The 15,092-nt window shown below is 42.8% G+C and overlaps 1 protein-coding gene across 1 annotated transcript in view; it reads left to right on the forward strand.

Annotated features, from left to right (window-relative positions):
• gabra2a (gamma-aminobutyric acid type A receptor subunit alpha2a) overlaps positions 1–15,092 on the forward strand; it is a 51,556-nt gene continuing 36,464 nt past the window's right edge. The window contains 4 exon segments of the mRNA XM_070921097.1: positions 1–72; positions 292–334; positions 4,924–4,998; positions 9,091–9,158. Coding sequence (XP_070777198.1) covers positions 1–72; positions 292–334; positions 4,924–4,998; positions 9,091–9,158 — 258 coding nt within the window.

Consider the following 15,092-nt stretch of genomic DNA (forward strand, 5'->3'; position numbering starts at 1 on the left):
ATGAGAGGACGATGGAGCTCTTATTCCATGTCTGTATTGGTCTCTTTGATCATACTGTGGCAGACACGGTAAGTGTTTTTTTTATGCCAGTTATAGTGTTTTTTTTTATTTATTTGTTTTTTTGTTTTTTTATAAATGAACAGAAAAATACTACCACTCGAACGACAGACTGACCGCGCGCACAAGCAGCACACGCACCTCCGGCTTTCCACCTAAAGGGTATTTAACGGAATGCTTTGTTAAGCAGCAGTAGTAGAATATACGGGTACACAGCTGCCGAGGTTAATGAAGCGCGTTAACATAATCATTTATAAGAACACGTCCTTCCTTAACGGTTGCTCTGTGCCCTCGGTTCATCCCCGCGGTGAAAGCGCAACGCCAGACTTCCTTGATGAGTCTAAAAGGATTATGTACTCATCAGAAAAATAGCACTCTTCGCTCAATATTATATGCAGTTGTCATGACGTTCTGGTTGGTTCGGCTTTTTCGATAATAACATCAATTTATTTAGATAAAGCTCAACTTTAGGAATTGGCACTCAGTGTTCTTACCACCCATGGCGGTGCACTGTAACAAGCAAACGTTTTCTAAAAGTTTCACGTTTATCCAAATTGCCATGCCCATTAATCTGTGCAGTGTTACACCGCTTGTAGATATTGTGTTCCACATCAACAGAGCAGCGCGTAATGCCCCAAATCATAGTGTGATAATATCTAAATGAAAAGTATCCAGTGTATTGACTGTCAAACAGAAAACATGTCTAACCTGCTGCAGAAATTCATTGCCATGGTTATTTATTCTACTCTTTAAAAAAAAAGAGAAGAAAATAAAGGAAATTCATATTGAGACTTGTGTATTTAAAAAGGTAAAAAATAAATAGAGGAGCAGCGTATTTTATCACATTGTCTCCCCTCTGCCTTAGTGCATCACAATCCTCTTTTTTTCATAATAGATTAAGAAATATATTACTGTGCTAGATTCTTATTTAGTTGTAAGTAAATATTAGTGTTATTTTTCAATTTAAGTTATGAATAGTTAAGGCAGAATGAGTAGGATTTTTCCTTAAAAAACAATGTATAGACTTTATCCCTCTCTTAATTACCCTGCCCTCTGCCTATATTTTCTTGTTTTGCTGTGATCAGGATGTTTCTGGGCATCGACCCAGTAGCCCCAGTCGATAACAAGGCAGGGCTCTATAAAAACGTAGGGACCAGGTGCCACGTCATATGCATGCAAGAGTAAGCTACGATCCGGGGAGGAGGGGCCAACTTTATATGTTGTGTTAACAAACTGCAACGGACAAATCCTGCTCATTCTACCTTTTTAAATTTGCTGCCTGATCAACGGGTAAAATGTCACTGTGTGCATTAAACTGTTACATTGCAACTTTAAAGTGGAGCTATTATGCTCATTTCCAGCTCTATATTTTTATTCTGGGACTCCACCAGAGAAGCTTTGCATGATTCACTATTCAAAAAAAGTTATTTATCTTATATTGGCCCTTTACACAGCCCCTCAGTTTCAATTCTCTGTCTGAAACGACACCCAATGTCTCTGAGCACACCACGCACTGCATCTTCCTCTTTCCAACGGCATATGACAGCTACAGTAATCTAGCCTGAAGATAACAATATGGGGCACTGAATTTGATTTGCTGTTTACTTCATCCACAAATGAGACAAGAATTAAGATGAAAAAATGATGGGTGTGTCTGGGGGCCGGGCTTGTATACCTTTATTCACTGATTTTGGTGAAACTGGATCATATTTTATGGAGAAAAAATGTTATGCATTTCCCTCTGATGTCCTTTGGCTGCTCTGCCTCAACTCAATTTACGTTTCCTGATGGACAGATAGCTTTAAAGTTACCACTAACTGTTGCTAACTGGACCTGCTGCCTAGTTTGCCATGCAGCTACCTGCTCGGAGCACCAGGGGAGTGTTGGTGTTTAAACTGCTAGCACAGGAGCTTTGGACTGCCAGGAGGATGTTTTCTGGCCCTGGGCTCCAAGATTCATTTGGTTAGAGTCAGCTAGGTAGTAGGGCCACAACTGACTAACTAACCCACGGCAACTACAGTTAGCAATAGTTAGAGATTACTTAAGCAACAAGTAAAGCCACCTGTCCCTCAAGACAGTAACTAACTTTCCTTCACAACCAAAAAGTACTTTATGCAAGACATACTGAAGAACCTGAGTGGTCCTGAGCAGAGCAAATTTAAGAGTGAGCTCGAATAACTTAGACAGGCCTAGCGGGTGGATGCACTTCGCAGGCATGCTGTGCCTGGAACAGGTGACCATATAAAGAAATCCATGCTGAGCTGACGTCAGCTTGGCACAAAAGTAGAAAAACAACATTGGAAACCTAGTATTCAGAGCAGTCTGAAGCCTGAGCTTTTTGCTCACAGGGATTACTTTTAAATACCTTTACCTCATTATTTGAAACTTTGGACACGTTTGATATGAACATCCAACATTGTAACATTATACATGTTATACATGTGAAGAATTGAAAGGCTGATGCATGATATATATATATATATATATATCATGCATCAGCCTTTCAATTCTTCTAATAAGTGTTATACACTTAAGTTTATTAAATGCCCCACCAGGGAGGGGAACACTCTGGATCACTGTTACACCACACCACAGTCAGTAATGCTTTTCACGCCGTCACCCGCGCTGCACTCTGACCACGACATGGTCCACCTGATTCCTGCATACAGGCAGAAATTAAAACTTTCTAAGCCTGTTGCGAGAAAATCAAAGAAGTGGACCACTGAAGCTGCAGAGGACCTGAAGGTGTGTTTGGACTGCACTGACTGGGATGTTTTCAGGACTGCTACCAACAGTCTGGATGAGTACACAGAGGCTGTGACGTCATATATCAGCTTCTGTGAGGACTGTTGTGTACCATCTCGCACCAGGGTGAGTTATAACAATGACAAACCCTGGTTCACACCAAGACTGCGACAGTTGAGGTAGGAAAAGGAAGAGGCGTTTAAGAGTGGTAACAGAGCAGAGTTTAAGGAAGCCAAATACAGGTTTAGCAAGGCGGTGAGGGAAGCTAAATGACTGTACTCGGAGAGACTACAAAATCAGTTCTCCTCCAATGACTCTGCTTCTGTGTGGAGGGGGCTCAGGCAGATTACCAAGACAATGGGACAGTCCTAACACCATCACCCACCAGCTCCAGCCCAACAGCCCCAACCCCCTCATCACACCTGGGGCTGAACTCTCACACCTCCTACCACCACAGCTGCCCCCCACAGTGCCCCCCCCCAACATCGACACCTCTGTCTGTCCTTGAAAGAGATGTGAACAGGCTCTTCAAGAGACAAAACCCCCGGAAAGCTGCTGGACCAGATTCCATCTCTCCATCCTGCCTGAAGCGCTGTGCCGATCAGCTGTCTCCGGTGTTCACAGACATCTTCAACACCTCACTGGAGACATGCCACGTGCCAGCCTGCTTCAAGGCCTCCACCATCATCCCCGCCCCAAAAAAAACAGGGCCCACAGGATTAAATGACTACAGACCTGTCGCCCTGACCTCTGTGGTCATGAAATCATTTGAACGCCTGGTTCTGTCCCACCTCAAATCCATCACTGACCCTCTGCTGGAACCCCTGCACTTCCCCTACAGAGCCAACAGGTCTGTAGATTACGCCGTCAACTTGGCCCTACACTTCATCCTCCAGCACCTGGACTCCGCAGGATCCTACGCCAGGATCCTGTTCGTGGACTTCAGCTCTGCCTTCAGCACGATCGTCCCGGCTCTTCTTCAGGACAAGCTCTCCCAGCTTAATGTGCCTGTCCCCACCTGCAGGTGGATCACAGATTTCCTGTCTGACAGGAAGCAGCATGTGAAGCTGGGAAAACACATCTCAGACTCGCGGACGATCAGCACCGGCTCCCCTCAAGGCTGCGTTCTTTCTCCTCTACTCTTCTCCCTGTACACCAACAGCTGCACCTCCAGTCACCAGTCTGTCAAGCTCCTGAAGTTCGCCGATGACACCACCCTCATCGGACTCATCTCTGGTGAGGATGAGTCTGCCTACAGGTGGGAGGTTGACCATCTGGTGACCTGGTGCAACAACAACAAGCTGGAGCTTAACGCTTCAACGACAGTGGAGATGGTTGTAGACTTTAGGAAGAGCACAGCCCCACCCGCCCCCATCACCCTTCCGTTTCCTGGGCTCCATCATCAGCCAGGACCTCCGGTGGGAGCTGAACATCAGCTCCCTCATCAAGAAAGCCCAACAGAGGATGTACTTCCTGAGGCAGCTGAAGAAGTTTAACCTGCCACAAACAATGCTGGCTCACTTCTACACTGCCATCATAGAGTCCATCCTCACCTCCTCCATCACTGTCTGGTACGCTGCTGCCTCCACCAAGGACAGGTGCAGATTGCAGCGTATCATCTGCTCTGCAGAGAGGGTGATTGGCTGCAACCTCCCATCTCTTCAGGACCTGTACTCCTCCAGGACCCTGAGGAGAGCAGGGAAGATCGCTGCCGACCCCTCCCACCCCTCCCACTATCTGTTTGACCCCCTCCCCTCCCGCCACAAAAACAGTTTCTTCCCCTCTGCCGTCAAACTGACGAACATGGCCAAAGACTTGCACTGAACCCCCCCCCCAACACAAACACAAGTTATACGTTATATTAACGTACACTGTCCCTGTCTTATCTTATTTCTTACCTTTTTTACCTTTTATATTTTTACATGTTTCTTGTCAGCACCATCAGACCACGGCAAATTCCTTGTAATGTATGTTACTTGGCAATAAACAGTTTCTGATTCTGATTCTAAGTAAAGTCTATTTTTGTACCTGATGTAGAGTTCTCATTTTACTTTCCATAATCAATCATTTGTCTTTTATTTAGGTCAAGAGCAGATTCCAATTCAACAAGTAACTTCAAAGACATCACAACCTTCACCAAGATCCTCGACAGTCTGCTAGATGGATATGACAACAGACTGAGACCTGGCCTGGGAGGTAAGACAGGGAATACTACACACATACTTGTGTATGTGCACCAGTAAAGGAGTTCTCCAGTGATTTACTATAGCGCTTTCATACATTTTGGGGACTCACAAAAGACAGATTAAAAAAGGAATGGTCAAAATCGAGACTGTGATATCCTGACTTTTCAAACCCCTGTTCCCCCTGTCATGTCAAAGTGTCCTTGAGCAAGACATGAACCCTAAGTTGCTCCCGATGGAGACCAGCACCTTGCAGCTCGGTCGCCATCGGTGTGTGAATGGGTGAATGAGACTTAGCTGTAAAGTGCTTTGGGAACTGTGAAGATTGAAAAGCGCTATGTAAGTGAGATCATTTAACTCTCTTGTCCGTCAGGAGCATCCACAGAGCTTTTGAAGTAACCCAACATGTGTTCTACAAAAGGTGTGTCTCTTAATTATGTCTCACCTGCAACAGGTTAATGGAACTGTATACAGTAAGTTGAAATAAAATTATATACATACATTCAAAAAGAAAGTTTTGGACAGATCACAACAATTAAATGACACCTGCATTGCTAACACTAATATTCTGCCCCCCTCATATATGTAAATGGAAAGGACAATATTGTAATCCAGTACAACACCACCAACTATGACCTCACTAATAAACATATGACTGAATTTACACGTGTCAGAATTTCAACTAAAACATGAGCATTATCCTTAGCATTAGGTAACATTTATTTCAGAGCAGTCGTATTGGACTGCATTACATTGTACAGGTGCACCAAAAGAGTGGCCACTGAGAGTATATAAAGGGCCTTGCATATCAACATAAACAATCCCTGTGCCTCATTAGACAAAAACATGGTGGCTGTTCACAATCAGGATCAGAATCCGCTTTATTAGCAAGTTTGTGTACACATACACATACATTGCTCTTAATGTACTTACATAGGAAAAGACATAACAGCGAAGAACAAGGACAACAAAGCTGGACAAGTAAAGGTAAATAGACAGGATTATTAGGAACCCAAGTATGTGAAATAAATAGGTGTATATGTAAATATATTTATTAATATATATGAAAAGCACCAGTGACCAACAACATAAAAACATCTTCATACAGAAGTCAAGTGTTTCTGTGAGTTGTAAACCAAGCAATTCAAATTCATGAAATATTGAATGGATATACATGGAGTGGAGGATTATGTAAAGTATATGCATATATACAGTGCTTAACAAATTTATTAGACCACCACCCAGTGTAAGGTGTTTGCCACCGCTGCCCTAAATTAACAGTATTGCTGATTACCAAAATATTTCATGTTTCTGTAATGGTTAATCCACCAGTATGTGCAAGCCAAGCTCTTTAATCAAAATTATATCTTTAATGCTAAAATATAATTATTGTTGTTATCCATGAATTCTCAAATTTACTGTTTTACAAAAAAGCAGAAAAAAATAGTAAAGCACATTATTATTTTTTGATTGAGATGCCAAATTACAGTTATTTACTTGCATTCCTGAACAGAAAAATTTGTTTTGTGGTTGCAAGAATGCAAGCTGTTATCAGGCCCAAAGGAGGTCATACAAAATATTAAGACTTTTGGTTAATATATGTGAATAAGGACTATTTAGTTGTTCCAGTTTGTTATTTGCCTAATAAATAACAATACAATTTTTAGTTTTTGACAGATTTCTAAAATATTTGTGTTTTCTCATTTTTATGACAGGTGGTCTATTAAATTTGTTAAGCACTGTACATACAATATATCCGGTGTGCAGGATTTATATAGCAGTGCATGGTGATATGTATATAATAGAAACTGCATTTTAAACTGTAACAATAAAAAAAAAGGAGTTTCTGTCAGATAATGTCAACGGAATGTCATCAGTGTATGAATTAATTTTGAACTGACGCCAATTCAGATACCCATTATTTCTGGATTTTCACGAATAGAATGGGCTAAGGGCTCAAGGGCTGTAATAAATATTATAGGGGATATAGGGCACCCCTGCTATGTCCCCTGATATAGATTGAAAGGGTCAGAAAGAATGTTGTTGCTTCTGGCTAAAGAGACTGGTTCATGGTAGAGTGCTCTAAAGCATTTCATACAGACAGGATCAAATCCAAATTTTCATAAAATATTAAATATGGCCATTCTATCTTGTCAAAGACCTTCTTGGAGAGAGCTGGCACAAAACATTTTGTGGAACTGCGTCCTCATGTTGTTAGCTGACTGAGGCACAGCTACAAATCCAACCTGGTCCAGATTCACTAGAGATGGAATAACTTTCTCCAAACGGAGTGCAAGTTTTATAAAGTGATTATAAAGTTTTGCAAAAACTTTATAATCACTGTTTAGGAGACTTAAAGGTTGGAAATTGGTAATTAACTGGTGGTCAGTCCCAGGTTTTGGACAGTCATATTGTGGTGGTGAGCACTGTCAATGGCATTGACTGATTTTATATCATGTCATCGTACATGGAGACAATACATCCAAAAAGCATTTATAAAATTTGAGCCTTCAGGGGTCTTAGCAGACGAAAGAGATTTTATAGCAGACTCTATTTCATTAGGTATAATGGGAGTCTCCATTCATCTTTCTGAGTTACATTTAATCCAGCAAGTGGGACATTGTTCAAGAAATGATCCAAGCTATGATCTTGTACTGTGCAGCCTGACATAAATTGGAATAAAAGTCTTTGAATAACTTTTGATAATTGATAATGATACGTTTAGCATCTCTTTCAGCTGGAATTGGCTATTTGCTCTCCAATGGTTTTAAGCTGAAAAGCAAGCATCTTTCGTGCTTTGTCACAACACAAGTGTTTCCTATGGAGTCAATAAAGAGAACTTATCATACACCACTCCAGTCTTCCTCTCAGGGGGGGGGGGCTTGGCTTTAGGGTGTACCAGCAGAGATCTTCATGTGTTGAATGGTTTGTGCAAGTGCTGACTACTGATGTTGTACTCGATGTTCAGACAGTTCAGCCATGTAGGGGAGTCCCACTGGAACGCTTTGGGTGGCCACCATTAAGTTCCTGTACGTTACTCCTTTAGTTGGACTTGACTTGATTTTTTGGGTTGATACAAATTTTGACATTTTGAAGCTTTTGAACAATATATTGGGCAATATCATTTTTTTTTACGTAAACATTTTTGAAGATCCCTTAAATTTGGTTCTTAAGGAATTGTGACCAATAGCAAACAGGACATTTTACAGTGTAAAAATAAACTTGACCACAAATAAATATCTTATTATTTCTGTACTAATTTCTAGTTACTCCTCAGTCGACATATACCTATGAAACCAATATATGTATGACAAGGTAAAATCAGCCATTAATACCAATTCAGCCTATGTATCGGTCGGGTTGGGAAGATCATGAGCCTGCCACTGCTGCCCACCTTATTGCTTTACGACATCATACAGATTCAAGTTGCACACTTCATTACCTACCAGCACTCAGAAGATACAGTCTGTTCTTGCTAGAATACTCTTGTAAACTGTGGTAGTGTGTATAATAATAATAATAATAATAATCATCATCATCATAACAGCATTTGGTCTGACTGGTTAGCTTGTAAAAAACATTTATTATATATGTTTTGGATATCAAATACTTAGATATTAGCAGTCTAGAACTGGATTTTTGGAGTTGGTGGGCCTGTGGGAGCTGACCAATCAGAGCAGCTTTTCGAGAGGGAGGCCTTAAAGAGACAGGCACTAAAACAGACTGTTTCAGACAGAGGATGAATAAAGGTGCTGCAGCAATGGACATAACAAAATAATCTGTTTAAAGCATGTAAACATGTTCTTGGAGACCTCTGAGATAAAAGTATGAACCTGAAATTAGCATAATATGTTATCTTTAATTTACTAGTCACGAGGAGCAGATGTGGGTGTACCAGTACCAGTCTAATAAAATATCCTATTGAGTTGCAATATGGAAAATGTAGGATCCAGTGTCTTTGGAGCTTGACCCATATTAGGCAATAGAAATCAGTATACCTCAGCCTCGGTCAGTTTTCCTAACTCATTTGTCTCCTCTATGACTTGTACAGGTTGTGCTTTTATTGAATGAATTTTAGAATGAATTGAATTTTCTGTCTTGACAGACCGAGTAACGGAAGTGAAGACTGACATCTATGTGACCAGTTTTGGTCCAGTGTCTGACACAGATATGGTAAGTCTCACACCTCACCTAGTGCATCATCCTCTCAGGACCCAAGTCATCACACACACACACAGCCTGGACTGCACTCTTTAAGCAGTCAAAATAGATGTGCAGTTTCAAACAGATATCACTTGGTTTTGAAAAGGCTGGTAGGATTTTTGCTTCAGGTGTGAACAAAGACCTTGAGTGACAACCTGTAATATGTTGGGATGCTATGAGGCACAGACAGCTAAAAAATAAAAACTAATTCCTACGAATAAGGATGAAATGTGGGGATGTTTTAGGAAAGATTCATATTAACATCAAATCAGTTACTGTGGCTGCAAGTTCAGTTGTTTGTCTTGAGAGGAGGTTGATTGAGCGTTTCATGGTACTGATCTGATATCAGGTGGTATCAAAATCAGCTATACGTTTTAAGATAAACATTGTCTACAAACAGTTATCATGGTAACGATTGCATCTTCTCAACTTCACATTGAATTAATCCCAGTTCTGCTGTTTTGATAGGTCAAGAGGTTCATCAGTGCTTACAAATCTTAGATCTTTGCATTACCAAGGCAATGATGGAGATTAGCATGAAACCTGTAAAACAACTGTACTGGGACAGTTTACTTTATTGCGAATCTCCTGGTGATCATCATCAAACACGCTGGGCAGCTTGTTTGTCAGTTAGACTGAAATAGCTACATTTCTTGGCTGAAAAGCTTTCTAAAAAGTGCCATTCACTTGAACTGGTTTTAGAAAGCAAGATTATCAATGGTCAAGAGGCAGATAGTACCATGGAGTAGTTGCCTGTGTCCAGACCTTTGAATCTGACCACTCCACCAAGTTGACTTCTGGTCTGGCATTGTGACAAACAGTGGTTTCTGTTGTCAAGATTCAGGCAGTCTCTACTGATTGGTTAGGGAAAATCAAATCCCTCGTCCCCATGGAAATCGGTTACAATGGAGGCAATGTCAGACTGAAGATGGAAATGGAGTGAAACAAGCTCACAATTCTGTCTGATATCAGGCTAATGGAGCAGAGAACTCTGGCCCTCAATTTCAACCTCTCAACAGGCAAGTTTCTCAAGCAAAAGTAAACAGCTCCCACTTGTGAACTTTAGTTTTCAAACCCAAAGAATTACTCGTTTCCAAGTCATGAAAATAAAGTTGGGTTTGAAGGTCATTGGGATACCTGCTGTATAATGTATGATGGGCCATCACATTATTCATGTATTTTACCAACAACACTTTTATTAGACTGCTTAGAGAGTCTATGCATCTTTTCACTTCCAAAGAGAAACTTTGTATCATACTATTGTATCAATAATGGAGATATACTGGTGTGTGCAGCCAGTACTTGAGTCAATTTCCCCTGCTTTCTTGCTTTGTCACCTATGTACCCTAAGAAAATGTCTGTGAGCTTGACAAGGGAGTGCTTTTCAGAACAATATTTGTAGGAAGTATCCACCAATGAAAATATATTTCGTGCATTTTCAAAATCCTGCATCAAAGATGTACAGCATCATCATTTGATATAGAGTAGCTATTAATCACAGACATGGCTTTATCCTTTAAAGAATCCAATGTCTTGTCCAGTAGCTCTTTGGTGTATGCAATGCTTTTTTTTGCCAGTCCAAAACACACGAGCTTGGGCTGGTGGACTCCACTGCTGCCTCAAGAGATCCCTCTAGAAGGCTCGATCTGCAAAAAATAATACATAATTTGTTTTCTAAATTCTTGATAAAAAGCAAAATATATAATTAAATCAGATTTCACACAAAATAATAAAAATATTTTAGAAATTGCAATGGTGACATTGTAATTCTGTATCGTACTTCCCCTTACCATGCAGTCCATTATGATGAACATCAACTGAATTATCAATGATTTTCAGTGATAATGATATTCAATAATCTTCCATACCTAAGCAGATATGGTGATAAAGATATTGGAAAAGGTCCTAAATATTGTTACGTTTAATTATTTCCTAGCCCTAATGTCAAAGCAAAAAGATTCAAAAAGAAAAAGTGTGGGACATAGACTAGAGTAACTTTCCTACCGGTTTCCAAGATGTAAGATAGGGCCGATTTAACACTGCATCTGGTCCATCCTATGGCCCTCCCTGGGCCCCTTTAGGCTAACATATTCTAAATGACACAGCCAGGTTCAGTAAGACAAAATAAAACGACTGCTCCTCTGTTTACTCTTGATTGAATTGAATTAATTAAATTTAATTGTCTTTATGGGGTTTTGGGTGGGTAACTGCTCTAATGGAAGCGCAGAGAAGTGTGTAGGACTGCAACTCTACCTCCTGGTTTCAACCCTGGGTTGTCATGGTTTTGGTTTACTAATACATTTGGTCACATTTCTAGATATAAGAGCCGCTCCATTCAAAGCAGGATGCATGCCAGCAGTTGAATGATGGCAGCGGGTGTGTCACTGAGTGGGGAGAACCTGTTAGAAATGTGAACTGGTTGGTGGTGAACCACGGTTTCTGTTTAGGGCTATGCTTCCTTAGGACAGTGACCCAGGCTCCCTGACTTCCCTGGGGATGGCTAGCAGGAGCTACATTATGTCAGTCCGCACCGGCTACTGGGGGTTGGCTTAATATGGCAGGTAAAGATTGCGTTTCCATGGTGTTCACAATTCACTAAGCCTCCATCATGCTGCAAAAACTACATTTATTACATGTACCATTTTCATTAAAGGAGGCGGAGGAATAACTAAACATTTGGCACACTGAGCAAGACAGAGCAGGAGAGTGAGAGAGAGAATTCCTCACTAGCTGCTAAGTACAGTAACAAGTAGAACTGAAAAGCGTGTCAACAACTGTGGTATTAGCAAAAAAATTGATAAATGAAGGAGAGATTTATGGGTGCTTAAGCAGAACTAGTGTAAACTAGGGTTGAGCTAGAGCAGCAAAATATGCTACCCAGTGACACAGAAACTTTGGCAACTGGAAATGAAACAATATGCTTACCGCAGCACCTTGTGCGACATGTTATTGGGACATCCAATTTATTGATGGATGTTGATTAGTCCATTGGTCTGACCGTTGACACTGAAGGTCTTCAGACGATGATCTCTGTTAATTTAGGTGACCATTCCTCTAGTGCCACCTTCAAAAGGCAATATCATAGCAATATTAAAGCAATAAAAATATGTGATGTCCATAATTACCATACAATCAAAATGGAACTAATTAAAACGTTGTGTACTTGTGCAAGGTTTTTGTCCAGGACTCAACCTAAGGAAATCTGCCCCTAAGGCAACATTGTAATTCCTAAAGTCTTAGGGTTGTCTTGCTTGGCCAGTTCAGATATAATTATACACATCCAGCAGATAAAATCTCCCAGACAGAGACCTGTCAGCTCTGCTTGTGCTGTTGCTATTGGAAACCCAGCCACTCCAACCAGGAGAGCCATGACATGGCAAGGGTCAAACTGTGTTATTAAAAATGAGATTTTCCACTCCCTTAAAGCTCTGATGTGGGTGTGGATGTGGTTGAAGTATTACTGTCCATTGTAAACCCCATTCTGAAATTATTCTAATGCTGCATTTTGATGGGATGGTGCATATTGTAGTCCTACACGTTGTATTACTGTACTGAAGCTATAATCATAGGTACCAAGCCTGACAGCAACATATAGTCAGTTGGGTTTTGTTCCCAGTTAGGACAGCGCTTAAACCTGGCAACCCAACAAGTTTCCCAGTTTCCAACGGGATATCAGGTACTGCAAAGTCCTGGAGGGCATTCCCGGAAGCATGTGGCAAGGTCTAAGAACTATGTCAAGTGCTGATGCAGGATCCAAGATGGCGCCGCGGATGGCTGCCTCGGTCTGTTGGAGCGCATTGTTTTGCCTTGTTTTGTTTGTAAACAGTGTTTTTTGTTTTGGTTCACGGAGCTCTTTCACCAGAGAAGAGCTCATGAACATCAGGGGAACATCTCCAGTGGATTTGTTTCCCGAATTTCTGGCACCTTTAACTGCTTTATGGGACATTCTGGTCAAAGGTGCTCTCACCTTTGCAGCTCAACGTCGACGTAGAGGGAAACGTGCCGGTGCGCTCGTGCGTCTTCGCCGGTGCGGACAACGCACACCGCTACCCGGAATATTTCTCTCTAACGTGCGCTCACTGGGGAATAAGATGGACGAACTCCAGCTGCTGATGAGGAGAAACAAGGACTTTTATTCATCTGCTGTTTTGTGCTTCACGGAGACATGGCTGGGTGAAAGAACTCCCGACGCGGCGCTGCAGCTGGACGGATTCCAGCTTCTCCGAGCGGACCGCGACGCGCACCTCTCCGGCAAAACAAAGGGTGGAGGTATTTGTTTCTACATCAACAGCAGCTGGTGTAACGACGTGACAGTGATCCGACGGCATTGCTCTCCTTCCCTGGAAACCTTTTTCATAAACTGTAAACCCTACTACTCCCCCCGTGAGTTCGCTTCATTCATTCTGGTCGGTGTTTACATTCCACCGGAGGCCAACGTGCAGGACGCACAGCGCGCACTCGCCGACCAGATACTGGAAACGGAGCAGACCAACCCGGACTCCTTAGTTATTGTCCTCGGTGACTTTAACAAAGGTAATCTCAGACATGAACTCCCCAAATACAAACAGTTTATTAAATGCCCCACCAGGGAGGGGAACACTCTGGATCACTGTTACACCACAGTCAGTAACGCTTTTCACGCCGTCACCCGCGCTGCACTGGGACACTCTGACCACGACATGGTCCACCTGATTCCCACATACAGGCAGAAATTAAAACTTTCTAAGCCTGTTGTGAGAACTTCGAAGAGGTGGACCAGTGAAGCTGCAGAGGACCTGAAGGCGTGTTTGGACTGTACTGACTGGGATGTTTTCAGGACTGCTACCAACAGTCTGGATGAGTACACAGAGGCTGTGACTTCATATATCAGCTTCTGTGAGGACTGCTGTGTACCAACTCGGACCAGGGTGAGTTACAACAACGACAAACCCTGGTTCACAGCAAGACTGCGACAGCTGAGGCTGGAAAAGGAAGAGGCGTTTAAGAGTGGCAACAGAGCAGAGTTTAAGGAAGCCAAGTACAAGTTTAGCAAGGCGGTGAGGGAAGCTAAACGACTGTACTCAGAGAGACTACAAGACCAGTTCTCCTCCAACGACTCTGCTTCTGTGTGGAGGGGGCTCAGGCAGATCGCCAACTACAAGCCAAGAGCCCCCAACTCTGCTAACGACCGACGCCTCGCCAACAGCCTCAACGACTTCTACTGTCGCTTTGAAAGACAATGGGACAGTCCTAACACCATCCCCCACACCATCACCCACCAGCTCCAGCCCAACAGCCCCAACCCCCTCATCACACCTGGGGCTGAACTCTCACACCTCCTACCACCACAGCTGCCCCCCACAGCGCCCCCCACTCCTCCAGCATCGACACCTCTGTCTGTCCTTGAAAGAGATGTGAACAGGCTCTTCAAGAGACAAAACCCGCGTAAAGCTGCTGGACCAGACTCCATCTCCCCATCCTGCCTGAAGCGCTGCGCCGATCAGCTGTCTCCGGTGTTCACGGACATCTTCAACACCTCACTGGAGACATGCCACGTGCCAGCCTGCTTCAAGGCCTCCACCATCATCCCCGTCCCCAAAAAACCAGGGCCCACTGGATTAAATGACTACAGACCCGTCGCCCTGACCTCTGTGGTCATGAAATCATTTGAACGCCTGGTCCTGTCCCACCTCAAATCCATCACAGACTCTCTGCTGGACCCCCTGCAGTTCGCCTACAGAGCCAACAGGTCTGTAGACGACGCCGTCAACCTGGCTCTACACTTCATCCTCCAGCACCTGGACTCCGCAGGATCCTATGCCAGGATCCTGTTTGTGGACTTCAGCTCTGCCTTCAACACGATCGTCCCGGCTCTTCTTCAGGACAAGCTCTCCCAGCTCAACGTGCCTGACCCCACCTGCAGGT

This window comes from Enoplosus armatus, chromosome 15 (genome assembly GCF_043641665.1).
Source record: "Enoplosus armatus isolate fEnoArm2 chromosome 15, fEnoArm2.hap1, whole genome shotgun sequence".
In the NCBI taxonomy this organism is placed as follows: Eukaryota; Metazoa; Chordata; class Actinopteri; order Centrarchiformes; family Enoplosidae; genus Enoplosus; species Enoplosus armatus.